Below are 26,801 nucleotides of genomic sequence, written 5' to 3' on the forward strand. Positions count from 1 at the left end.
AGTCAAATGCAAGTGTTCCATCTCCAAACGAGGGATCAGCTGTTGATAAAAGATACCCTCAGCGCATTAGGAAGCCGGTTGATAGATTTCAATCGCAATGACCTTTTGGTTATATTTGAGAGTTTAGTTGGTGTTTATATTAGTTTTTATAGTTTATGCATTGTTACACTGCTATTGTTATTGCTTTATATTTCCAAATATGTGTTTCCAAGGAGTTGTTAAATTTTTGTTTATTGAAACAAATTTATTTTTTTGTTATTAAGTTTTGTTCTATGATGTAACCATTTTTGAAAGGGAGGAATTGTTGTATTTGAATTTGGTGCTTTGAAATAAATGAGACTCGATTGGCTTGACCGGCACGCCGCCTATCCCGGCTTCTCAGCTGAGTTGTGAGCTCGAGGCCAGTTGCTACCCTACCTGCCGCCGAGCCAGTCGGACTCGCTGAACTGTCAATCACGTTGTGTTAAATCATTGAGCTCGGTACACCACAGTTTTTACACTGTATGGCTCTATCGAAATCACCTTCTACTGCTGCACTGTATTCCTGAGACGCAGAGGGCCTACGACTGCTGGGAGGGAATGAAGCCATTGTGTTTGAGACTCTATTGCGTTTCTGAGTTGATGCTATTCATATGCAACTTGGCCACTAGTCCATTTCTCCCCCGTGAATGCCGATGACCTTGAAGGCTTGAGCGTAGACCCTCTACCTGGAAGTCAATCTTCCGATATCCTATAACGGCAACAATTATGTCACAAACCATATTGTATAAAAAAACTCATTGCCACTAACTCCACGCTTAATTAATGATCTAAATTAACTATTGTCATTCTGTTAAGGAGACAAGATAAATTACTTCAGTAGGCCGGCTATCTGGACCCAATGATGAGTAATGCTTTTGGCCATTGCACAGCAATGGATTTCGATTAATATATAAACAAAAAAGAAGATTTGGGGCAAGCATTACTAATGATTAGGGACATGCAAAAGTCGCAAATGCGATAACGCGAATTTCAACGCGAATTCCGGGATTTTCCCGCGAAATACGCGATTTCCGGGGTTTTCCCGCGAATACGCGAATTTCGTGTTAATTGCGATTTTCTCCAATTCATGGGCGATTTTCACTAACTCAGACGCGATTTTCACCATTTTTTTCTTCTGCTCATGCTCCTCCCACGAAATTATTTTTCGAGACGTACATTTAAGCCGTAATTTTTTCACTGCATTGGCCGCTTTCCGACGCGACGAATTTCCATGGGCCGCCGTTCACGTCACAGCGCCGTGAGATGTCTCCTTTGAAAGTGGCCTGAATTTCACGGAACCGTGCCGTGAACGGCGGCCGGCGAAAAGTCGTCGCGTTTAAAAGTAGCCTCAAGGTAGCACGATGTGTATTTCACGGCATAAACGGCGCACCACCGGGCCGGATTGAGCCTTGCCTTGCCGACCGTCAACAACGCCGTGCCGTCAACTGCGCGATTCGACTCGCTTGAAGACATGCATTGAGACCAATGGTTATTTGAATGCACAGTTCCGTGCCGTTGACGACGGCCGGAGCAATGCAAAAGTCTGAAAGCGGCAAAAAGTGGCTGTGCGCCGTCTATTCCGTGAAATACACACGGAGCTACATTGTGGCAGCTTTGTGCCAAAACGACTTATCGCCGGCCGCCGTTCCCTGCACAGCGCCGTAAAATTCAGGCCACTTTCCGACAAGACGACTCTCTGGATTTCACGGCGCTGTGGCGGGAACGGCGGCCCGCGGAAATTAGTCGCGTCTGTGAGCGGCCAATGCCGTGAAAAAATTACGGCTTAAATTTACGCATCGAAAAACAATTTCATGCAGAGCAGAAGGAAAAAACGATGAAATTCGCGTCTGAGTTGGTGAAAATCGCCCATGAATTGGAGAAAATTCATGGTTTCCACAAAGAAACACCCTCGAGGAAATAAGGCGACTTGTTTGTCCGGAGGATGTCTAAACCGAATTCACGATGTCTACAAAGTAGCAAAAATGCCATGGGAATCTGATGGTTGACTTAATAAAATTAATGGAGGGTTCAAACTATCCAAATACTCACATTCTATAAAGAGTTAACCCTTTCGCTACTAATGACGAAAATATGCGGCAGGACGTTTCTTGACCCGGGAGACGAATGGCGAAAATGTTCGTCTGAGATTTTCCTACGCAGGCCTAATGCCGAAAATACGTTTCCTTGCTCTCCTCCTTTAATGACATTCGTGGGTTCGCAAAGTCTTAGTTTCGGGACCCAACACAGGCCAACACCATGGACTGGCAAAATCTGTAACTTCCGAAATCCGGAAGCATGAACCTAGACCCTCGTCTCTTATTACCCCTCTTTGTGGCAAGGGACCGCAGTCATACAATTGTTCATTCAGTTAGTTTACGAAATAAATATATGGTTCTTTCTCAAAAAATATAAACGAAGAATTGAATTCTTTGTCTTTTGGCAGCGTTTACAAATTTTTAAACGAAATTCTACCATAAATATTAACTTATATCTCGATTTCAGTATAAAATCAACATGGAAATTGTTAAGGCATTAAATTCATTAATGCTGACGGTAGAGCTTCATTCAAAATTTTAAAATTCTCAGAATAAATCGAGGAATTCAATTGAAAGTCTGCAATTTACGTGCAAGCAACAATCATCCATATAGCTATCCACATAAACAAAGCATGAGTTGACAGCGAACCAATGCTACTGGTAGGGTTGTAAACCACGAAAGGAGGGAGACCAACTACCCTCAGAGTCCAAGATAATGCAAAATGCCCACTAGGAAGGATCAGAAAAGGTTGGTGTTGAGAGTGTTTGATTATCTGCAAGACCTTTCTTAACAGATGTCCAACATAAATGCTCCATACAGAGGGGACCGAAGAGTCTCATGGAGCGCAGTCCCGCATTCATGTTAAGGAGAGTACTCCACCATTTAGAAAGAGTTAAGGAAGTTAAAAATGAGCCTCGAGAAAATTCATAAAGAGTACTTTTTTTTTTAGATAAAACCACTTATTACATCTGCAAAACATGAAAACCTCTAAAGCAGCTGCTGTAAAGTCAATACCTATGCAGATGGCTGAAAAAGCGTCAACCAAACTTAGTTCTCTTATGGTAGAAGACCTAAGCAGAAAAATAGGTATTTGAAAAGATCTCAGTTTTTGATCCCCAAGAAGTTCTGTCTACAGACATGAACCCTGACTTTAAAACAAAAAATTCATGGGCTGGAATCAATGGAGACAGAGAAGTTGATGTTGGGGTTGGGAGAATTACAGAAACTACTACAAAAGCAAAATTCCCACCGTTCAGTGGATGTAATTAAAGCAATCCAGGAGCTCAAATGTCTGAGACATCGTTTGCATCTAAGTGCCTTTAAGCAATTTGGATCCCTTCTGCAAACATGGACTGAGAAAGATTTCTTTCCTGCTATAGCACTGTGTTAACAGATAAGAGAACAAATGTAAAAGATGACAACTTGATCACAATAGCAATATTTCATTTGAAATTACAGACATATAAAAGTAATTTCTCTCTATGTAAGCTAGATACATGTATACGTGAAGGATAAATATGTAAAATAGGTTAATTCAGTCAATACTCCATGTACATTATTGCTTTAATTATTCTCGATCAGTAATATCCTAAATTTAGGGCAATGGGTGGGCCACTGGAAGGATGGCTCTCAATCAACATAAATTACTTTGCTGTTAAAATAACACCGATTTCAGGGCAAAATAACATCGCTTTTGTAGAAAAATAACCCCACCTTTTGCATGTCCCTACTAATGATATGCGCATGATGATAGTAATTTCGTGTGTACTTAGCTCAAGTTCACCTTTTATCATGAGAGCGTTTAAGTTTTTTGATTAGGCTACACTGCGTTGCGATGTTTCCCGAGGAACGAATTTGTGCTCTATCGAAATTGCACTATGCGAGGCATGGGTGCCCAGTTTTCTGACTTTGATTCACCCTGAATTCAAGCCATGCAGACATTCACAAGCTGCCTAGCACCATTTTGCTACCCATTGCTCGGCTAGTAATTTTCACTGTGCTTATGTTAATCAGGGAATGTAGATAAAAACAAAAATTGAACTTCAATTAATTATAATTCATAGCAATGCAGAAACTATCACCATCGTGCTTAATTTTAGGACGAAAAAACACTACAGACTGTGTCAGCTAAACTACTACTTGTTCCTTGAGCTTAAATGCCTTCACAGGAATGTTGTCCTACGAAGCCAATTTGGGCAATTGGTAAAACTGAGAACTACCTAAATATCACATATTGCAAACTTGTGTCTTCCAGAGTGAGATTTCTTCTTACCTTGACCTCATAGGTATAGTGCCTCATATTATCTTCATTCCTTACTAGAATAATCAATTACTTTAATGCTTGATATCCTTCCTACGAAGTAAAATACTTAATAAATAAGCACCTGTTCAATTTCAGAATAAAATTTTCAAAAACATATACAAATTTAGCTTGTTTCCTTGCTAACAATTTTTAAACACTCAGATTTACATTAAAGATAATGCAGCTTCAGTTAATCAGCACAAGTTAAATAGAGTTGCGAACCATTAAAATTATAAATAAAAATTATATTACAGGCATCCCCCGAGTTACGTATGCCTCGACTTATGTAAATCCGTACTTGCGTAAGCGAGAACCGTATTTCAAATGATTACGTTAATTTTCGAATTCGAGCGCGAAGAAGTAGAAATTCGCTCGTACAAGCTATGGTAGAAAAAATATCGAATAGTTATCGAGTTTTTTACGTGCTAAAAATAACAAAGTGAATCATTTTTGTCATTCCTCGAAGGAATTTTCATTAATTTCTGTAGAAAAATCGCTTATAAATCCCAAGTCAGCAATAAACGTGAAAATTTGCAGTTCTAGCGATGGATGTGGTTGCGCTCATTCCTGTACGATACAACTTGTTATACAGCGTACACACCCGAACTCCGACTTTCAAATATTTAAAAATTGTATACTTAAGCTTGGACATTTCCATCTGTGGAAATAAAAGAAAACAATGTTCGAGCCGAAATATTTTTGCGGAAAGGATTTGTTTAGTACCCGCGTAAAGGCATTGAAATTTTTGGCAAAGAACGCTACGAAAAAGTTGACAGACGATATTAATTGCGTACTTGTTTACGTATTTCTGGCGATTGGGTTGCCGTATTGTATTTTGCAAAGATTTTATTAAGCTGCATTTTCTCGTTCTCTTATGTTGTGTGCCAATTTAAATGAATACTGCATCATTGAAAGCTTTTCCCCACTAACTTTGTTGCAAGTTAATGACGGAGTTAGCTGAATAAAAGCTCACTTTTAATTAGCTTCATGCATTCCCCTATGAAAAAATTGTATAAACCTGTTTCAAAATTTTATACAATCTTATACATTGCCATGGCAATTGTATAAATTGTATAAAATTTTGAAACAGGTTTATACAATTTTTTCATAGGGGTTGGAAATACTCTTCTATGTTTCCAGCGAAGTAAATATTCAAATGATGATATTTTCACGTCATTTTATTGAGATGTGAGAATATGAAAGTATGTTTGCGTGCGTGAAAGATTACTGTGGCAATGAAACCGCCAGATTCATCAATCTACGTAATATATAAAAGGCAGAGGATATAATGATTATAAGTAAGTAGAGAATACAAAATATGGGCCCTTAGTTCGCAGTATAACATAATGAATCAATTTAAGTATTAAGTTTAGTAATGTAGCGTTGAGATACCGTACTTTCCCGAATCCACGCGATCGGTCAACTCGGGGAATAATATTACGCATTTTGATTGGCAATGCTCGAGAGGAACTCTCAGACTATATTAATGTTATTGATTTTTTATCTAATAACGTAAGAATACGCGGAAGAGTTAATGAATATCGCAGTGAATTGAATGAAACTCCACCGAGAATGTACCGCAAACTTCTCCGCTGAGAATTTCACCGCACCGATCGAAATCTCTGGAGCACTAATGCAAATGTTCGACTTACGCAGAGTCTGCCGGAACGCATCCCTTACGTAACTCGGGGGATGCCTGTACTTCAGTGAAAAAATTATTAAATAATGAGGCACAACAATAATTAGGTTAAGGTAAGGTATTTTAAAATAAAATCAAAGATCTAGCTTTCTAAAAACAAATTAAGATGAGTGCTCTCCAAGAAATAAGAGATTATTTTAATGAAAGATAGGCCACAAGTAAGTCTACTGATAAATATTGTATTGAATGTGAGGAAAAAGTTCATAAAAGCACAGGGGAAAAAGGAAATTTGAGGATCCAGAGAAAGATTGATAAAAAATGAAATACTCCTATGTCACTTAAATACACATTTAATGCAGGAAGACTTTTATCAAGAATGATTGAGCTGGCTATTGCAGGAGATTCACATCAGTAGAAAGGTATGAAATACGGCAGAATCCCTGATCGAAGCCATGAATAAGGACGTCTAACATCAGTCAAAGGATAGAAACAGCAGCTGAAGCAAAATATACAACTGAAATACATTTATTCTAAGGATGAAGGCATTAGAAAATTATTGCAACTGCTACTATGAGACGTGCAGCCAATGTAAGGACTGCAATAGGAAGTTTCTTTCTTCGAAATCTACAAAAAAAAAAAAAAGGAAGTATACATACCGTACTCAAGGGGGGAGAGCTCGCACTTGGGTGGATTGCTAGGGTAGTCGCCAGGCACTGTCAGTGAGATTGGAGGGACACAGGGCAGGTGTCTGTCATCCAGCCAGCACACCAAGTGGACGGCTTTGGAGCCAGGGTGCTGCGTCGGATCCAGGCTCACCTGAAATACATCCAATCCTCAATCAACCCCTCTCGTCCACATGAAACACAAGCAACTGGAAAAACTAAAGGCAATGATGAAATAAACTGGGGTTAATATATGCAACCTGCACCGCAAAAAAGTGATACAATACAGTGGAAGCCCAGTTTTGTGAGTACAGCATTTTACGAGAATCACGTTTTTGCGAGTGATAGTCTTTGTACCGCCAAATGGCCTATGTTTTACATGTAAAATAAATTGGATTTAGCGAGGTCAAAATGTTCCTTCCACTACGCTCAGTTTTACGAAAGATATTTCTCGAGGGCGATGCATCGCTGAGCAAGTATTAACTATTATGTTTTGTATTATCTGCTCGTTGAACTAAAAATACAAGATGCGTGTCAGATCTACTACACCTAAAGCCAGTTATGTCTAAGCAATTTTGTGATTTACAGCCTCATCGACGCTCCTCACATTCCCATTTTACGATCTTGTTTTGTTACGCTGAGCAATCAATGGGTGGGGAATGGGAGAAAGATAGAGAAGGTTAGTTCCCCCCATCTTCTTTAGTTGGCTTCATCTCTACAATATTACAATAGGTTTATTATTAACCATCGACTTGTGGAAAACTAAAGCAACTGTTGCTGCATGCTATCCGGCGATGTATATTTTGATGTTTCATTTATGCATAGGAATGTAGTTAGATCAAGACATCGTCAGCTATTGCCACGTAGGAAAATCACAATTATTACCAAGATGGTAAAATGACAATCAACCGTAGGTTAGCGAGCGAGGACTCAGCACCGCTGAGTAATCAATTGTAAAAAATTTGTAAAAGCAGAATTACTCTGCTGATAGCAGAAATCCTCTTCTTAGCAACCAATCATAGCAAATTTTCATTATAACTTCTTCATGCTCTCCGAAATTCAGTATAATTCAAAGTTTCACATCATATCAGTAGAAATGTGACGCACTTCCGTGCAATTCCTAAAATTTGTTTAAACGAATGGCTTAAATTAGATGCAGATTACCCTCAAGGGCTATATATAGAGATGCGTGAAAATCGCATATGCAATATACATGCGATGTAGGCAAATAAATGCGACATAGATGCGATGACGACTCTTATGACATTTTTACGCAAATTTGCCTTTAAGACAGCAAAATTCGTACATTTTGTGCCGAGCGTAGTTAAAATGCTCCGCCAACACTCACCGCATTAAGTATGTGAGCGACTGGCCACCTGCTAGTTGGCTGGGACTCTACGTGGCCGCGAACTACAAGTGGGCGCGGGCAAGCTACACCTCCGCCACTATATGTCTTATTCCTTAATTTATTATTGTTCTACAACATAATTATTTAAAATATTCTGTATTTTGTCATACATCTGTGTTTCACTACATTTTATCGTCATCTACCTCATTATGAAAATAAAAAATAGACGCTACAAAATGCGATAAACTGTTATTGAAAGTGCGATAAAATAAAAATGGAAGTGCGATTTTCACGTATCTCTAGCTATGTACAATGCGAGCACAATTAAAAAATGCTACTTCCTACACCTGATCCTTTGAATATCTTGGCAATGATGAAAAGCTCCTATATACTGTAACTAGGGATGGGTCGAATAGTAGATTTCTCGAATTCGAATATCGAATTCGAATATCAAATCATTGCTCGAATAATCGAATACCTCGAATTTCGAATACCTCGAATACTAATCTATGAATGTGAGAATGTTTGACTAGGTCGCATATGCAGCAGGAAACCCATGATTTTGGCAAGTAATTGTGATGGCCTTTAAAGGATTCAAACAGGAATTTAGCTGATTAATGGAATATTTTAATTTTATGTAAACAATAGGGTAGTTTCCTTCATTAAAGAAAACGAAAGGCATTGATTGTGATTCGTTACCTACCATTGCTGTATTCATAATATACAAATTATTTGGTTCTAGAAATACCGGTCTAGACCAATGGCAATGGTCAATTTTATCCTTATTTGAAAAACGCCACATTGGCACCCATGTGATGCCACTCCACTTGACATCACAGGGACCTAGTTTCTACACGAGAGGATAGGAGTTTTACATCGTCTGAGGTTACTAATGCATGCATGAGGCACAGAGCTCAGGGAAACATGTATTAGTAATCACTTATTAAAACTGGCTAAGGTCGGAAAGTTTTCTTCGTTTGATAAGGTAAGGTTTGGTAAGGTATCAGCGCTCTGAGCCTCGCCCAAGGTCACCTCAAAAGGCGGGAGGGGGAACCGGAAATGCGTCACACGAACTTTTCCCCATCATTCCCACTAACGCGTCGCGTTTTCGCGTGCTTGAAAATTTTCACTTTTAATTTAATCGCGAAAAATAGATATCGTCCAATAAAAATCTAAAAGCGTTAAATACGTACTCCAGGAGTATTAATATTTCGATTTTGGCAATAAAAAAATTATAGGAAAGCACCCTTTTTGAGCATTACGCCAAAATGCTAAGCCCCCGTCGTATTTCTTCGTCTTTCCGGCATTTATTTTCCTGCGTAAAATGCTTAAATAAAGTCATAAATATGTCGTGTTTGGTCTCATTCTTTCTTAAATTACGCGCTTATTACTAATATTTCAATCCAATAAAAGTGTAATAATAACTGCCGAAAGTCATTGTTAGACACCTTTCGGGCTAGTAGATGACTCATGCAGCAGTTGACCTCCAGAAAGGGGGAAATTCGATGCAGGTTGGTAGAAAAAGGTCAGCGGGTGAGAAAAGGGGGTGGGTGCGAGACACGTTTTTATTTTTCTCGCGTAACTTGATATTTTTTTCGAAGCTAAGGTCTTCGTAATACGATCTCTGCGCGAGGTCGGATCTTTTGTTTGATATCGGAGAAGAGGAAATCGTCAGAGTGGGTGAGGCGAATGCTGAAGGGAGGGGGATAGCAGATCGTGGGAAATGCGCCAATGTCACTATCCCACGGCACTGATTGTGAGCTCCTCCCTGTGGTAGTTATATCTCCTGGGGAAGATTCAAAATAAGTGCCTGTCGTTATGAGCCACAAAGGACACATGGTAAACACCTCGTCTTATTTTTATCAAAAGATGAATGCGGGAAAATGGTCAGCGGGGGAGAAAAAGTGAAGGGTGAAACGCGATTCTATTATTTTCCGGTAACTTTATATTTTTTCGAGGCTAAAGTCTTCGTAATACGATCCCCGCACGAGCGGGGACCTTTTGTTTGATTTCGGAGAAGAGGAAATCGTCAGATTGGGTGGGGTGAATGCTGAATGGAGGGAATAGCGGATCGTGGGAAATGCGCCTCTGTTGCTATCCCACGGCACTGAGTTACTCCTGACGGGGGACACCTGGGATTCTCGGATTTTTTCACCCTATCAATTTCGGTTCCCCATGTTGAACTCTTTTCACCGCTCTAAACCGCGAATTTGATATAGTTCGTCAGCTTGCCTAAAACGGCGCTGCATGCACTAAACGACTAGAGTTCTCATTTTTCTGAGTCAACTACCAATGACGTGCGAGCGAAAGCTTATGACGCGAAATTCAAAATATTCGAGGTATTCGAGACGGTACCTTTGGCATAACTATTCGAGATCTCGAATATCGAATACTTTCTGATATTCGAGGTATTCGAGTATTCGCGGATACTATTCGCACATCTCTAACTGTAACCCGTGCCTTCTGCCCGCTTACATTGTGACGCATGAGACGGGAGTGCGAGGTAAAGGAAGGCCGTTTTTTTTCTTTAGATGTGTGTTCGTATGAATGTGTGAGTGGGTGTAAGAGGGTTTTTGAGTGTGAGTTATGAATCATTGAGTCCCCATTTGATGTTTCCCTATTTTCCTCCCAACATTGATGTGTAATGCTCTCCCCTTCCCCTCCTAAAGTGTGCAAATCGTACGATCAAGAAGAAGAAGAACGTGGAAGAGAAGATGACAGTACTTCCCCCTATTACAGCGTGAACTTCAGTGCAATATCTATTTTGTTGTTTCATATTTCCATTCCCCCCGTTTCTTTTTGTTTGTTTTATTTGTCCCCTTTTCATGTGGTTTTTGTATGGGTTATGAATGTGAAAACGTGTAGCGTGATTTTTTTTTTTTGGGTTTAGGTTAAGGACTGAAATTTTTCTGTTGTGCAGCATAGTGAATTATGAGTTGTATTTCATTGAATTCAAGGAGAAGAAGTTAATTGTTCCTTTTGCTATTGATTTGCTTGTATTTGTAAATGATCATATTTAAACTCATTAAATTTATGTTGAGCGAACTACGCAGTCGAACGGCTTTCTTTATCCGAACGCTACTGTCCCAGGTCTCATCACCCCTAAATTTCCCTCTCCTACCCTTTCCCAAAATCCCATTCCCTCGCCCCAGGTGCACGGAATATCCTCGCTACACCTCTGCCCTCCCCTTTTGCCCTCCAATTCCCCTTCCCCGAATGTGCCCCGCACGGTGGGGTTACAATACAGACTCCCAGGTCAAAAAAATATTCCACTCCTAATTTTACGACGCAGCATATCGATGCCAAGTTCTAACAACACATACCTTAAATTTGGCCGGTCTTGAGTTAATACTGCTAATACTGTTAATAAAAAATACAATTCAAGCAGAAAACAACTGTCTATCCACAAATGTATGCTTATTTTTCAGTTTTATGTACTTTTGGTTTTTAATTTCAATTAAAGCTACATGCAATTAAAAAATTAATTGTTTTCTTGATCTCCTGGAAAGTTGCTATTTTTGACATATGTGTTGTTAGAACTTAGCCATCGATATGCTTCTTCGCTAATCTGTTCCCATGCGGTGCTTTTATCGTAGGTATGTAAACCGCCCAGGGTAATTTTTTTTTGAGGAACTGAAGATTTTGCACATAAGTAAAATAATTATGTCATCTCAATTGCTATCCAAAAAACTCTAAGACTACAGTCTGGACGGGGAGAGTTGTCAGATGCACAGATAGTCCAAAAGGAGGGGCGGAGAACCCTGCAGCAGCACGGTTTGCAGCCAATCACTGCCCCCAAAATGTGCCTCACACCCTCGCCTATTCATACAATGTTATTACATGCATGTGGAGCTATGAATTAAGCCTGAAACATCCAAACAAGCCTTTTCTTCGAAGCACCAAATCAAGGGGATGTTCATTTGGGTCTGTCAAGGTCGTCGTCCCTTCCGGCTCCTTTCTTCACAGAAGCATTTTGTTTACATGTAACGAGAGCGTTTCCTTACTAACCCGGCAACCTTACCCCTTATACCAAACAATTCTCTGCGGCCTGACAGTATAGAGGGGTGAACTCAATGCACCCTATCCTTTGAGCACGATTCAAGGCAGAAGGCTGACGGGGCCTCAGCATTCAGCAGAGGAGAGCGATTGAAAAACTTCTATCACTTCTACCATCCCAACCTCTGGTTGTGCCCAATCACATGGCAAGGGAGAGTTGGGATGTAAGATGGGTTTGTTCAACTCCTTCGGATACAACGAGCACTCAGTTTTGCAAGAAATTTCCGAGGGATTATGAGCACTCATAAGACTGGGCCTCTACTGTAATAGGTTTTTCCCCAATGCAATCCAATATAGTAAGGCTTAATTTTTCGATTTCAATATTTGAGCATTTCAAAACACTATTGAGCTATTGAATTTCATGTCCACAATTAGTGACAATCATTGCAGTAGTTTCTATCATCTTCCCTTCAGGTCAGTTGATATAGACTGATTTAGAAAAGGACACACATTCCAAGTCCATGGAAAAGTCATGCGATGCATCTGATGATCTTCTTCGTGTACTTTTCCCACAAGTCCCTGCTTTGGTATGAGACATCCACACCTACCCTCCACAATCCATTAATTTGTTTTATTTTCCATTTTAGGTGAGTTTTGTCTTGTGCTTTCGGAAGGTATTTCTCTGACCGATTGTAGATATCTTTCAGATTCTTGGAGAGTGAAAAGAAAAGCAGAGTAAAACTGACTTATGACAATGACTAACAAAGAGCAAGGGCAACCTCACTTATGAAAATATATGTGGCTTAAAGTGTTTGTACCTAAGAACTGCACATATCTGGCTGAATAATGCCTGATGCCATGATTAGGCTTTACTTGCCTTCACTGAAGTTTTATGCTAATAAATTCAGAGTGTTGCGGATGGTGCCACATGCCTCAGGAAATGCATCCCTTTACAGCTGCTTCTTGAGCAACTTTGTGCAACGTGACTGTTTGGCGTGGCCTCTGGAATATTTTACGAAACAAAAGAGGTGGGACTAAGAGTACATACCTTGAACCTCTGATCTAGCCTCGCAATTTCACCCTGAAGCACTTCTGGAACGTCATTCGCAGGTTCTTCCACTTTATTTCTCTTCATGGGAGGCGGAAGCATTCTGCAAGGCAAAATGAATATTACAGTCTACTTGGCCATACAGATCAAAGCCGGCTTCCCACTAGTTCATTCCACATTATCAGAAATATTAATGAAGACAGTAAAAGACATACACCCACAGTCCAAAATTTCATTTCCATGAATTTCGGCAAACAGTATTTTTCTCCTCGAGGAACGAATTTGCACTATATCAAAATTGCACTAAACGAGGCATGGGTGTATTAACAGACTCAACCCAGATTAAAGTTGGAAAATCAAGAGAAAAATAGACTTGCCGAGACAAAAATAGAAACTCCACGTCAGGGTTTCTTTGCTGGACTTAATAGGGTAGTTTCCTTCATCAAAGAAAACAAAAGGCAATAATTGCGATTCGTTACCCACCATTAGTGTATTCATAATATACAAATTATTTCGTTTTAGAAATGCCGGTTTAAACGAATGGCAATGGTCCATTTTTATCCTCATTTGAAAAGGACATGATTGGCGCCCATGCGATCCCACTCCACGTGACGTCACAGGGACCTAGTTTCTATAGGAGAAGATAGGAGTTATGCATCGTCTGAGGTTACCAATGCATGCATGAGGCACAGAGCTCAGGGAAACATGTCTTAATAATCACTTATTAAAACTGGCTAAGGTCGGAAAGTTTTCCTCGTTTGATAAGGTATTAATAATCTGTAAGGGTGTCGCTTGCCGTCTTGTGTCAGCTCGGTTCCGCTCTTGGGGTAATGGAAGAATCGCAGAGTCACGTTCGAGTGATGGGTCCAGTATCTGAAACTCATAACACGTTGCAACCTCTTGCGTGGGATCCATCCTCGTGCATGACTCTGACACCCTACTCCGATTAACAACTTGCTCTCGCGTGGGAATTGGTCTCCGCGTATTCCTCCAACACTTTATGGCGTAACACGTTGCAGTATCTTGGCTTGGGAAGGCGTATGATGTGCATGATCTTGCGGCCTTTTCCAACCAATAGGAGGACGCCGAGAGGGTCACGGGACGGACGCGACACGGAAGGAAGCCTCTTGGAGGGAATAGAAACGGGGAGTCTTACGCGGTACCTTGAAGGGGGAGTTTGTAACTGTGCTCTGAATTAAACGTGTGGAACCAGACTTGTCATCTCATTCTGCCTTCTACGAACCTGGCCCTTCCTATAAGCTTAGTGCTTACAAATCCTTATTTAAGCCAAGCGCTGCCATCCAGCAGGGTACTCAGCTACCCGCTAGCAGCCTGCGAAGTATCAGCGCTAAGCCTCGCCTCAAGGTCACCTCACCGGGCGGGAGGGGGAACCAGAAATACGACGTACGGAGAGATTTCCCAGCATTCATACTTATGCGTCGCGTTTTCGTGCGCTTGAAATTTTTCACTTTTCATTTAATCGCGAAAAATAGATATTGTCATTTAAAAATCTAAAAGCGTGAAATACGTACTCCAGGAGTAATAATCTTTCGATTTAGGCAATAAAAAAATAATAGGAAACCACCCTATTAGTGCTGGGCATTCAGCCCCCACTTCCCGAGAAGAACGATTTGCCACGGACAGAAAAAGGGCTCATGAAACGAGCATCACAGGTGTTTCAATACAAGTAGAACTCAATGGATGGGGATGAGGAAGTTGATGCCGAATGTTACGAGAGCTGGTTTGTGCACTCACGTCTTGCAAACCTAACCGAAGGCTCCATTGTATTGGTGGATCATCATAGCATTTTTCCAAGAATTTTAAGCCGTCCAAAAGGTAGCATTTTGGGATCTCCTCAAAATAGGAATTATTTTGGGCTATGACGTACACCTTAGACCTAAACCTTTGTCCACCAAGCTGTTTATTGAAGTTGGAAAATGAGAAAAAGTCATTGGAGGTCAAATCTCATCCATACGGAAAGTTTTGTAATGATTGGAACATAAATTCCATCAGCGTGTCAAGGAAGTGTCAAAAGACATATATATGACGCTCAAGAGTTAATTTTCATGATAACATTGAAAAGACAATTATCCGTCTGATTTAACCATCATTATCTTATACAACATAGCCTTTCATGGAATACTAGCCAGAGCCAAAAAATATTGCATTATATGGAAGGAATAGAAATTTTGTTGCATTCAGAAGTGGTGATAAATTTTATTAGCTTCACTTAATTTTTATTTATTACATTGCAGATTATTCATTATCCAGCTTGAGCATATTGAATAAGTATACATATAAACCAACAAAAGACTTTTCCTTTTATATTGCAGTAAAGGTACTTTAGTTTATGCTAATAAATTTCTGAATTAATGCCCTCTTTCGAGCGATCCCAAACGGATTTTTTAAGTTACACCATTTTGGTGCTCTATTATGTGTGGTTTTGAATACGCTGTCAGGATGCCTGCCAGTGGAGTGGAACTTTGGCAACACTGTTCTCCATAATATAAATAGTACTGTCAACTAAATGTGGAACGTTCTATAATTTATAAGTATTTGTCAATTCTTAATTTAATTTAAGGTTTGCAATAAACTCAGTAAAGCATAACTAATAATATAAGCTTATAATACGTGAATATAACTTTCGATCTTCTATATTATTTCTACTATAAAGATACCTTTTTCTCAACTTATACGCAACCAAACTCTACAAATGAGGTACCAAAATGCACAGAATTTATCAGAGAACATGCAACGGCATATCTTACTTCCTAAATATTGCTATTGTTTCTAAAATTGGTTTTTAAGTAATAAAAAAAAAACAAAAACGGTAAATATTCCTGACGTTAACGGCGCACAAACTGATGCATTTGTTCATTTGGAACAATATCTCACATTCTTTAAATAACTTTTATCAAAATGCGGCTGATTCCACATTCTAGTCTCCTGTTGATACGTAAGTATGAGTCATCATGTGCATTTAACAGAGGATAGTGTAATTACTTCCAATGTTGTGTTTAAAGAGGTCCTCTGACCTATATTTTTACATGAACATTCCAATTAAATTTGTGCATAAGAGCCTGCCTTTTTTTCTATATTTTAAAATTAGAAACGCGCCTATCCCTCTGTAGACCTGCGTTGAAAAGAGTGGGGGAAGCCCGCTGGGAGCGGGCGCAGCTTGCTCGTATGCATATAATAAAAAAAAGAATTAAGGTGCTCGCCATGTGCACAAGTTTGATGTAATCATGGATGACTCTTGCATTAGGATTTAGGAGACGTATTGAAGTAGAATGACTTGCAAAGTGTTCAGCATTTTTTTTTGTCGTTTGTATTTAAAACTGGTCGAAAAATGCATATTCAGTAATGCAGTATTCAATATTTGAGTGTGGTAATCGGGAAAAAATTAGGTATTCGTATTCGATATTCGAATTCGAGAAAACTGCTATTTGACCCATCTCTCTAAAAAATACTTAATTGTTAATGAAAGTTTCTAGCCTCAAGAATACTGCAAGAATAAGAGTAATCCAAGAGCATTTCCAAGAAAAGTTCGGGCAGACCAATTCCTACTTCATGGCTAATCCGAGTCATGTAATTTAGATTTTGAAATCATTTTTATGAAATCACTGTCTAGTCACAAGAGTTAGCATGGAAAAAGTTTTAAAAAATGAATGCTTTCCGAAGAAAATTTCAGGGTAAAGCAGGCAAACTTGCAGAAATGAGGGAAGTTCACCAGATGTCTGATTGACATTAGCCAAATCTTTGCCTGCTGGCAAAAACAATTTTTTCACTGTTTTCAAATGTAAATGCAAAACAAAATAATTTAAATGATGGCGCTGCTACTCTAAACATCAGTTTTCATCGAAAAGCCATCTGGTGGCATACAAGGTATCCATAATTGGGATTATGCAACCTGCAATAGAAGCGGAAAATTTTGCTTCCCATTGTAAGATGAGACCTCTTTTTTGTAGTTGTAGTTGAAAGAGGAAAAAAAATCACCTTAGATTCGTGCAAATACAGTATTTGAGGACTGAAGGTGACTGATACAATGCTAAATGCGAAAACTAGGGATGAAAGGGTCAACTTTTTTTCAATTTGGGTTTGGTTCTCACCTTCATTTCTCAGTACCTGCTATTCATTTACCACTCCCATTGCCTTTTTTTAATACTGAAAGAGGCTGTTTTGAGTACGTAGGAAAATATTGATAGCATTGAAAGTACTATCAAATAAGATCATTGGGAATTTATTTTTCAAACCCCAGCAATAAAATTGTGAAATGGATGGTAGAAGTATGGAAGAGAAGTTAATCAAGAGTCAGGGTTCCCACTCCAACTACATTATAAAATTCACGGTTTTTTCCAGGTTTTCACGGTCTAAATGTCATCAAATTCACGGTTTGTAGATAAGGCATTTTAGGCAGAAATATTGATCACGTAACAATCATCGGCCGCACGTTAACTAAAAATGTAACAAACGCAACAGATGCCTTGAATGCAAACGCAGCAATGACAGTGACCTCTCATGACGTCACCTATCGTTAGCAAAATTCATGTCCGGCTAAAAGGATGTGAGTGGGAAAATGGAGAGAGCAGGGTGGGAGGAAAGTGAAGAAGAGCCTGACTTTTTGCCAGGATTAACGTCTTCCAATCGCAGGCTTAAGGTCAATGTGCTGTCATGGCACACACAAACCAATTAATATTTGCGCTTTCGAATACACGTGTGCAGGTAAATGCATGGACATTGCCTGCACGAGAATGACCTTGAAACATGATTGAAATATCGTTTTTTTTTCTTTTAACCCGTCTATTGTTGTTCTAAAATCAAGTTTGAGAGATTTCTAAGGTTTCATGACGACATTCACGGCTATTTCCAGGTTTTTTCACGGTAGACGAAATTCACGGCTTATTCACGGTTTTAAGGTTTTCACGGTTGAGCGGGAACCCTGAGAGTGAGTGTGGAGCTCATTCCATCATCTGAGCACGTGACCACAAATACTGACAGCACATTCATATGGACATACACAATGTCTAATTTGTGGATCAGCATATTCACTAATACTCACTCAGGCAGCACACCCCACACGCCACTTACTTGATTTCAGGCCCAAACAATGCTTCCATGGATGGGCCAAACGTCCTCTGCAGGGTATGGTTGATGACTAAGCTGTGCAGGTGATTGCTGACTGCCTCAAGTAGTGGGCTGAAGAAATGGTGCTCTTTGAGGGATGGCAGCTGGATGGGGGGTGGCAGCGGAGGTGGAAGGGATGGTCCAACACTCCCACCCTCGCCCTGCAATAATTAGTATTCAATGCATTACTTCAGGAAATGCCTTTGATCCCCATACTAAGTGCCACAAATGAGAGGCGCACACAAATACAAGATGCATACAGTAAAACTTCAAATTTACCCACTTTGATTTAACATTTAGTCTCGTTTCGGGGTACGAGTCGTACTCCATACTCAGGGCTGAATGTCGTTTCTCGGAAAGTGTTCGTCTCATATAGCGTTGCCCAGATCTTTGATACCCTATGATTGGTTCTTGGTATTAGCCAATCGGATTCAGCGATCAAAAGGCACCCCGGAAGATGAAGAACGCCAGAAACCGGTGGCAAGAGCCAGAATACCATATGTGTCCACGGTTTCCGGCAAAATCTCCAGAATTTTGAAAAGACACGGAATTGAATCCTTCTTCCAGCCATGAACTAAGCTTAGGGACCAACTAGATAGGGCCAAGGATCCCTTTGGCTTTGCAACTCCCGGAATATACCAGATTCCCTGTGAATGTGGAGAAGTTTACATGGGGAAACTGGCAGGACAATTGCCACGAGAATAAAGGAACATCAAAGGCATTTCAGGCTATGTCAGCCTGAAAAATCTGCAGTGGTCGAACACTAAATCAACCAAAACCATGCCATTCATTGGGAAGATGTGAAGATCATCTCTCGAGAGAAGAAATGTTGGGCAAGGATTAGGAAGGAGGCCATAGAGATCCGGTTAACGGACAAGAACTTCAATAGAGAGGGTGGTTACTCCCACAGTCACGTCTGGAAACCCATATAGCATAGAATCCGATTGGCTAATACCAAGGACCAATCGGAGGGAACCTGAGATCCTAGTACCGCTATATGAGACAAACAATTTCCGAGAAACGACATTCAGCCCTGAGGATGAAGTATGACTCGTACCCCGAAACGTCGGCAGCCATGAAGGAGATTACCCGATGGAGCACCCAAACAGCCTCCACTGTCAGCATACGCTGGGAAAGCATCAGATCTTTTTTCATTAAGTCTTGTTTTTACACAGCGACAATCAAGTCCAGCTGGAAAGCTTTGGGAATTGCAATGGTGAAACTTTCCATCTTTCCTTTTTTTTATGCAGTTTCTTTTTTTCTTTTGATACTTGAACACAAGTCAACTTAAAAAGTACAGAAACAAACTCATACCACAAATTACAGATTGAGTTGAACGCAACCATGCAAAATTTGCCCTACTTCTCATGATCACATGAGTCTTGAAACATGAACTGAGAAATTTCTCCAAAAGTAAGTTCCATCTCACTCATAAGCCACTCAATGCACAGCTCCACTAACCCGTTTCAAATCCAGCTTCTCCAACACAACCTCACACTTGAGCAGCGTCTCGAGGGGCATTCTCTTGCTCGGGTTCGACAAAATTTCCAGCAGCTTCTTCATTTTGCTCAGCTTTTCCACATCTGATGAATAAGAATCAAATGGAAAGGTAATGATACAAAAGAATGTCAGGCATAGCCATAAAATGAGGTGGTGTTACAATTCAATGCGCATCAATTGAAAAACCAATTCCCGAAAAGGAAAAGGCCCTGGCATTGACATAAACTAAATATATAATGTAAATGACAAATGAGATTTCTAATTGTTGGAACTGCAGTATAGCAATAAGATTTCTTACTCATGTAAGCAGAGTTATAAAATTTTTTTTAATAATAAAAGTAAAAATCATGGTCCTGGAAAATTCGGGATTCAAAACATATGATAAACAAAATGAAAATACATGAACAAAATTTTTGATAAACAGAAATTAATAATCAGTCACAGTCCAAACAAAGGCAGGAAGAATATTTTTTTATTATATAATGTTAATTATCTTTATTAGTTCATACAGTGAAACCTATCGCTTTTCAGGGGATGGAAGAAAAAACGATGAATGCGGGAAAACGACCAATGCAGGAATGTTTGGCTAGGTTGCCTATGTCCCAGTAAACGCAGGATTTTGGCGAGTAATTATGATATTCATTAAAGGATCAAACAAGATATTAGCTGATTACATGGACATTAGTACTTTAGAGAAACACTTAGGTCATATTGTTGATTCGACTAATCTCTCTTTCAAATATCCTAAAGGAACACACCACCTCCCTAAAACATGTTTGCACTCCACTCAGCATTTGCGCTGCTATTATGGGTTTCCGTCTGATGTAAAAATTCTTATCCATCAAACGCCATTTCAAGTACACATATTTACGAGAGCAATGTGCATGTTATGCCTAAAACAACCGCTTTCGCCGGTGCAGTGATTGGTTGTGAGATGGATCACAAAGGCGTAAAATGGTCTTTAATTTGAAATGTTCCTTTCTAATAAATATATTTTTAATATCATTAAGGCAATGTGTTAAGCGAGAACAATGTTGCATTAATCGTCAGCGCCACGCCCACATGATCCTCGGCTTCATCCTACTTCTTGTTTTCACCAGGTAGCTTGCTCTACCCATACCCCAACCGTCATGTGCTAGCCATGAGAAGAATTTTTAGCCATGAAATAGGAAACAGAAAAATATCTTTTTACAATGAGCTATCCTTTGTAGTTGGGGGTTAGACTGCAAAGGAATCTAATACTAAAACTCTATAGGGTATAATATAAACGGACTCACTATTGAGCAAGATCTATTGTAAATCCAATGCATCACATAGCATTCAAACTCAATAAACCAAGACGAACAGGATAACATCTAGAAATAAAAATGAATAATTTTTATTCTTCAATGAATATGATTATTTATATTCTGATATTTAATTTCTAGTTTAAATTACTCCTCTTTGCATGACAATCATTAATATCTCAACCATAATGGCATGAATCCTTTTGAAAATGTCAAGCTAGCTGCCTTTCAACTAAAATCTTCAGTTTAGCTTTCGCACAACTTTAACAAAAAGCATTTTGCAAAAAATATAAATAACGTATGGTGGCATTGATAAATTATAGAAGATGCACTTCATATTGCCATGGTCTGGAGCCATTAGTTACTACATGACCTTGAATTAAAAGCAAACAGTTTTCATTTCTAATGCGGAAGCTTAAGGATCCTGTAGGAGAAAAATGCTAATGCTTTAATTTAGAAGAGTATGATAAAATGCCTACATTGTAAAGTAAAAGTTTTGACCGTATCCGAGAAAAATTAGATTACAACTTTCAAAACATTAAAATTTAGCAATAATAGAAAATTTATTTACTTCAAATGTCTCATGCAAAGTAAAAATCATGGTCTCTACATACAGAGGATTTGAAATGTATGATATGTCTCAACAAAAAAAAAATGAGCTACAAGCAACAATTGAGTGAAGGGATATGATATTATTATAAGAGGCATGAGGTTTTTGTCACTTATGTAAAAAATGCACAAAACAGGTGAGTGGAGATAATTTCCAGGGAACGACATGGGAAAGAAAGTGGAAAACCAGGAAATCGTAGAGAAAATGCGATCAGGTGGTCCAGCATTGGCGCTGCCTCCACCGATTTGATATTTCAACTGACAGCATCTGCTTACCATCATTCCCCATTCGGGCAATCATTCGACGCAATGGCTCAATGTACTTGCTCAACTGGCGCACCTTCTCCCGGTACGCCTGGTCTTCGACTGGGTTGCAAGGGCTCGGCCCGCCACCAACCGGTTGCCCTGGCGTGTTCAAACAGCTGCTCGGTGATGGAGCCATCCCTGGTGACAAGAGGCAACACACTTATATGCTTGTTTAGCTCTTGCTAGAGTTTCACAAGAAGCCAATTGTTAATAATTGAATAACAATTATTGGCATACATGTGTTTCTTTAGAGCTGCAATGAAAACTGGCTACAGAAGGAAATACGACCATGAAGCATGTACGCTAAAAAGAGTTTAATTATTCCCATACGTACCAGCACTTCAGTGAATCCACAAAATGAAGTTTTCATGACAGTGCTGAATGATAAGAGACAGGGAAAAATGTGATTGAAACTTGAGCAACAAGATGACTTTTTGTCAACATCGATGACAGAATGGTTCATTTTACTTGTAAAAATAACAATAGCAAGCTAATTTACGGTAAGCTTCAGGTTATGTAAGTTTTAAGCTTAGTCCCGAGAACTGCTTATGTGCTGAGACAAATACCTACAGAGAACAACTTATAATTTACGAAGTTCAAGGGACCAAAATTACTTCAGCTTGTTACAGGGAGTTTGTGTTTGTGTGTTGAGGGGTTGCATGAATTTGTCCCATCGGTCTCCATGTGCTCATACTCAAAATGCCACCCCACTCACTTACTGTGGCCAGTATTTCACAAGTACGGAACAAAATACCTAAATACACAGGGATCACGTTTCTGTTGCAGTGATTAATACACACAGACAGACAAAACTATTAGCAACTATCTTTTATCAATTTAATCCTTTTGTTGCTATGAACATACCCGGTACGTACGCATGGCAGGCTGCTGCAAAAGTATGTTTTCTTCCTGCCTGCCATGAGCCAGGTTAGCGGAGAGTGAGCAGCAGCAAAAGGGTTAAGTATCATCAGAGTATTAACTAAGTAATGGAGATGAAGCTGATATGAATACGTGACGAGGATGACAACCAGGGATTCAACTGATAACCATGGGATAATATAGGGTGGACCCCCTCAAAAAATTACACAACCCCTTCTGTCAATCTCCCTTGCTGCCTCCTACTCCCCATACTATCACTGTCGCCAACGGTGACCCCTTTCTGTTTCAAAAGCACTTCATTTCGCGTACTCTGTAGTCCTAATTCAGCTAACAAGTAAATTGTAAGCCTGAAAATATTTACAAATATGTGAGCATTCTGCCACCCAAATCATCTAGAGAAACTCTGTTGAGAGACTTCCTGCAACTCCTGAGACTGTTTCTCATTTAGTTTCTGAGGGAAATATCACCGGTTCCAAAAGTCTCACCAATTATGAAATAGGGGGTTTACATCACTGTAGAAGAGGGAGTGAGTCCTCATCAAAGATGCCATGAGTCGTCATGAAAGATGAGGTGAGTCATTGTGAAAGGTGTGGTGAGTTTCCGAGACACAGGGAGTGTGTCACAACTGGCCCTTTTAGACATCATATCATGCACTGCACATGGTACTCTGACAACTGCCAGTGCGGCTTGGAGATTCTAGACAGTTAATATGACAAACAGTTCTGCACCATCCACCAGATAGAGATCGGTGTCTTGGAATCAGCAGAAGTTTTCCACCCTACAGTACGATGCTGTCCACAGTGCATTTTGATGTGTCTCAGGGCACCCATCAAGGCCCAAGGTGAAGTCACAATGGTGAGTCATCCAGGGTGGACAGGGAAAAGTCAGATCATCTGGAAGTGATCTTATGATATTTCTAGGGCTGTGCAAGCAGGAACTTTTTATGCAGAGGAAGACAGCGAGAATTTAAAAAATCTTAGATCTTGAGTATGAATTGACCTAAGACAAGGTATCATATTAATAGATGATGCCATTTTTCTGTGCATAAAATATAAATTGCTATAATAATGCCTGATATGGGCAATAAACAGATGAGATCAATGAAGGGAATCACCAAGGACAACCAAATCAAATGATTCCTTCAAACTGACTAACCAAGCAAACTACCTTTAGCTAAAAACTGATTAAAAAAGTGGCCAGGATGGACTCACCCACAGAACGCTGCTGTGTACCCACACTGCCTGGAGGACCTGTGAGCGGAGTCATTTGTGGGCTGGGAGAGGCGACCATGGCAGGAGATGGTGCCATCTGGTTCATCTGGTTGCTGAGGGAAAACAAACAAGACATCAGGCATTGAGCAAATAGCATTGAGCATCATCCATCTCATAATGTCACTTCAATACTTGCCATCTACAACAGTAACAAAACACTCTTTGAAAAATTAATAAGAATGCGTAACTGAAGATTTCCCCTATGTTTTAGTATGTGATTTGTCAGTAAGACTAGATGTTAATTGAAGTTAGCTAATGTAATAGAAGTCACATAAAATATGAGTTACTGTCCATCAAAAATAATAAAATATCTAAAATGGTATCAACTTATAACTTGCAGCTTGAGAATCACGAATAAGTTTTAGTTTTATTTCAAGGCGCAGTCAATTTTGTCTCCGTGTGAAGTTAATTTTTTCACACATGATTTTTCAGGAATTGACAGCAACAAAGCAAAGTTACCTTCAGAGTCCCAACTCGCTGCATTCTGTGCCACTTGCAAGGACCTCTGACTCTTATGGGTCCAAATGGACAATACTTGCACCACCTAACAGCATTGGTATACCGTGAAAGGGTTTCAGCGATTTTCCCAGTAGGAGGTACAGCACAAGGGTGGCAGACTCACCTGGGAATGCTCCCTCCCCCATGGGCAGACGCGGGTGACGGAGCAGAAGTTGGACCACCCCCACCACCCACCGGTCCCAATGACGCTGGACTGGGGCTGCGGCGCAGAAACTGCGTAGGCGTGGATGACCCAGGCCTCACGGCCCCCACAAATGGCGGAGGTGGTGGCTGCTGCGGCTGTGGCTGCTGAGCGCCCATGGGCCCCATTGGCCCCCCCATGGGAGGACCAGGCCCAAGGGCAGGGCCCATCGATTGGGGGCCCGCCATCCCACCTCCAGCCATTCCACCCCCAGCCATCCCCATGCCCATTTGCCCTCCTCCCATGCCACCCCCCATCACCAGGCCCTCCACCATCTGCACGAATGAGAACACAGTAAAACCTCTATGTAGTGAACCTCTTTACATCATAAACCTCCATACATCATACCACCCCTACGGTCCCGTCTGATTTACATGTAAATTTATAGGTATCCAACTATCCTAATCATTTTAAATGACTGTTGAATTAAGAGAGATCACGTCGTCTTCTCTCGAATCATGGTAAAAATCATGTGATAGCACTAGCTTTCTGTTATTATTTAATAATAAATATTTGTTCATTAATGCATGCAATTAAACACTCAAATATAATGGTTTAAAAGACAGTATTGAGTTTCATTTTCGAAGGATATGAAAAAATGGTGCCTATCACTGAAACCTCTCTATAGTGAACCTCCATACATCAAATTGCCCAAATTTCGGTCCCCTCCATTACGATGTCAAGAGGTTTAACTGTATCAAGGTGGCACTGTTCAAGGGCAAACTAGATGGCTCTTCAGTAGTCAGCCAAAACACCACCTCGACAAACCCATTGGTCAACCTCAGACTGAGCAATTAATCAACCTCTGACATCCAGCCCATACATTAGGCATTATACACGACGTGCCGTAAGTGTTCTCTTTAATATAAATGGCTTAATTGCTAAGTTACAGATGAAATATTTATCTCAACATCAAATTTATTCTAGCCTCTACACTTGAGGAACTTGGATGCTCGAATAACATAACTCACAATTTTTTTGTTTGTTTGTTGTTTTTTTTTAAAAGTAAAAGTTTAATTAAGTAGTGACATAAGGGTGTATGCCATGTGATATACAGTGGAACTTGGTTAGTACGTTCCTCCTTAGTACGTTTTCCTCCTTAGTACGTTTTCCTCCTTAGTACGGCGATTTCCCTCGGTCCCGGTACTATCCGAACAAAATACAGGTAAAAGAATTTGGTTAGTACGTTTGAAAAAATTGCGCTTTCCTGGTTAGTACGCTCAATTGCTTGCCGTGACGCAACCCGCAATTCGTTCTCTAGTGTCTTCTTAAGGGTCGCAAACGTCTGAATTCATGATTTAATTTATTATCATTAGTCATTAACATTCTTCCATTCATTCCACATCTCTTTCTTCTACCGTAATTTATCCAAATGCATTTCTGAATTCTTGTGACGTGATGAAAAATAAAATGCGGCCATTTTTCGGGAATGTCTGACTATGAAAAACTACAACCAATAAGAAGCCCCAATTTTCCCCACCCCGAGCTCCTCACCTTCTGTTGCCTTTGGAGCGCTTGGGAGTGCCCACTGCTGCGCACAAAGTTCGTGAGTGGGCAATTGTTGCTATTGCACGAGTTATCATGATGAAGAAATGAGTCAGACAATTTCCACATTATCTAAAGCAGTACTGTTCCATAAATTCGACGTCGTGCGTATTTACTTGACGACTGTTGCGGGAGCAGACGATCCTCAGGATCTCCACGCGAAGCTTAGCTTAAAAATAATTGATCTCGGAACGAAAGCAGACGACATTAGACTAATTTCGAAAGTAAATTTCAACTGTTTAATATAAAATTTTCTTGTAATTACGTCGTAATCTAATAATCTTGCGTGTCATCAGTCGATATATCGATCGATTTTACAATCGAAATGGTATCATTCCAGAAGCGAATGTCTACGGCTGTTGCCGTAACTTGAAAGTCAATATAATTTTGCCCAATTTTTATGATGTTTAAAAAACCAGTTGACTTACTCCGGGTTGTTGTTATATTCTCCGAGTACGCTGTGAGAAAGAAAAATGACTTGTCTTCGCTTGTCTGAGCTTCACTCGTCCTCGTTCTGTAAATATACAT

At 40.0% G+C, this 26,801-nt stretch overlaps 1 protein-coding gene across 1 annotated transcript in view; it reads right to left on the reverse strand.

Annotated features, from left to right (window-relative positions):
* The window catches only part of LOC124155542 (mediator of RNA polymerase II transcription subunit 15), a 72,442-nt gene that overhangs the window by 6,177 nt on the left and 39,464 nt on the right, over positions 1 to 26,801 (reverse strand). Inside the window, exons 11-17 of the mRNA XM_046529453.1 lie at positions 24,651 to 25,003; positions 23,969 to 24,081; positions 21,849 to 22,016; positions 19,639 to 19,760; positions 18,142 to 18,338; positions 13,054 to 13,156; positions 6,656 to 6,815 (exon numbers count right to left, since the gene is read on the reverse strand). Coding sequence (XP_046385409.1) covers positions 6,656 to 6,815; positions 13,054 to 13,156; positions 18,142 to 18,338; positions 19,639 to 19,760; positions 21,849 to 22,016; positions 23,969 to 24,081; positions 24,651 to 25,003 — 1,216 coding nt within the window. The remainder of the gene's footprint in view (positions 1 to 6,655; positions 6,816 to 13,053; positions 13,157 to 18,141; positions 18,339 to 19,638; positions 19,761 to 21,848; positions 22,017 to 23,968; positions 24,082 to 24,650; positions 25,004 to 26,801) is intronic.

Source organism: Ischnura elegans, chromosome 1 (genome assembly GCF_921293095.1).
Source record: "Ischnura elegans chromosome 1, ioIscEleg1.1, whole genome shotgun sequence".
Taxonomy (NCBI): Eukaryota; Metazoa; Arthropoda; class Insecta; order Odonata; family Coenagrionidae; genus Ischnura; species Ischnura elegans.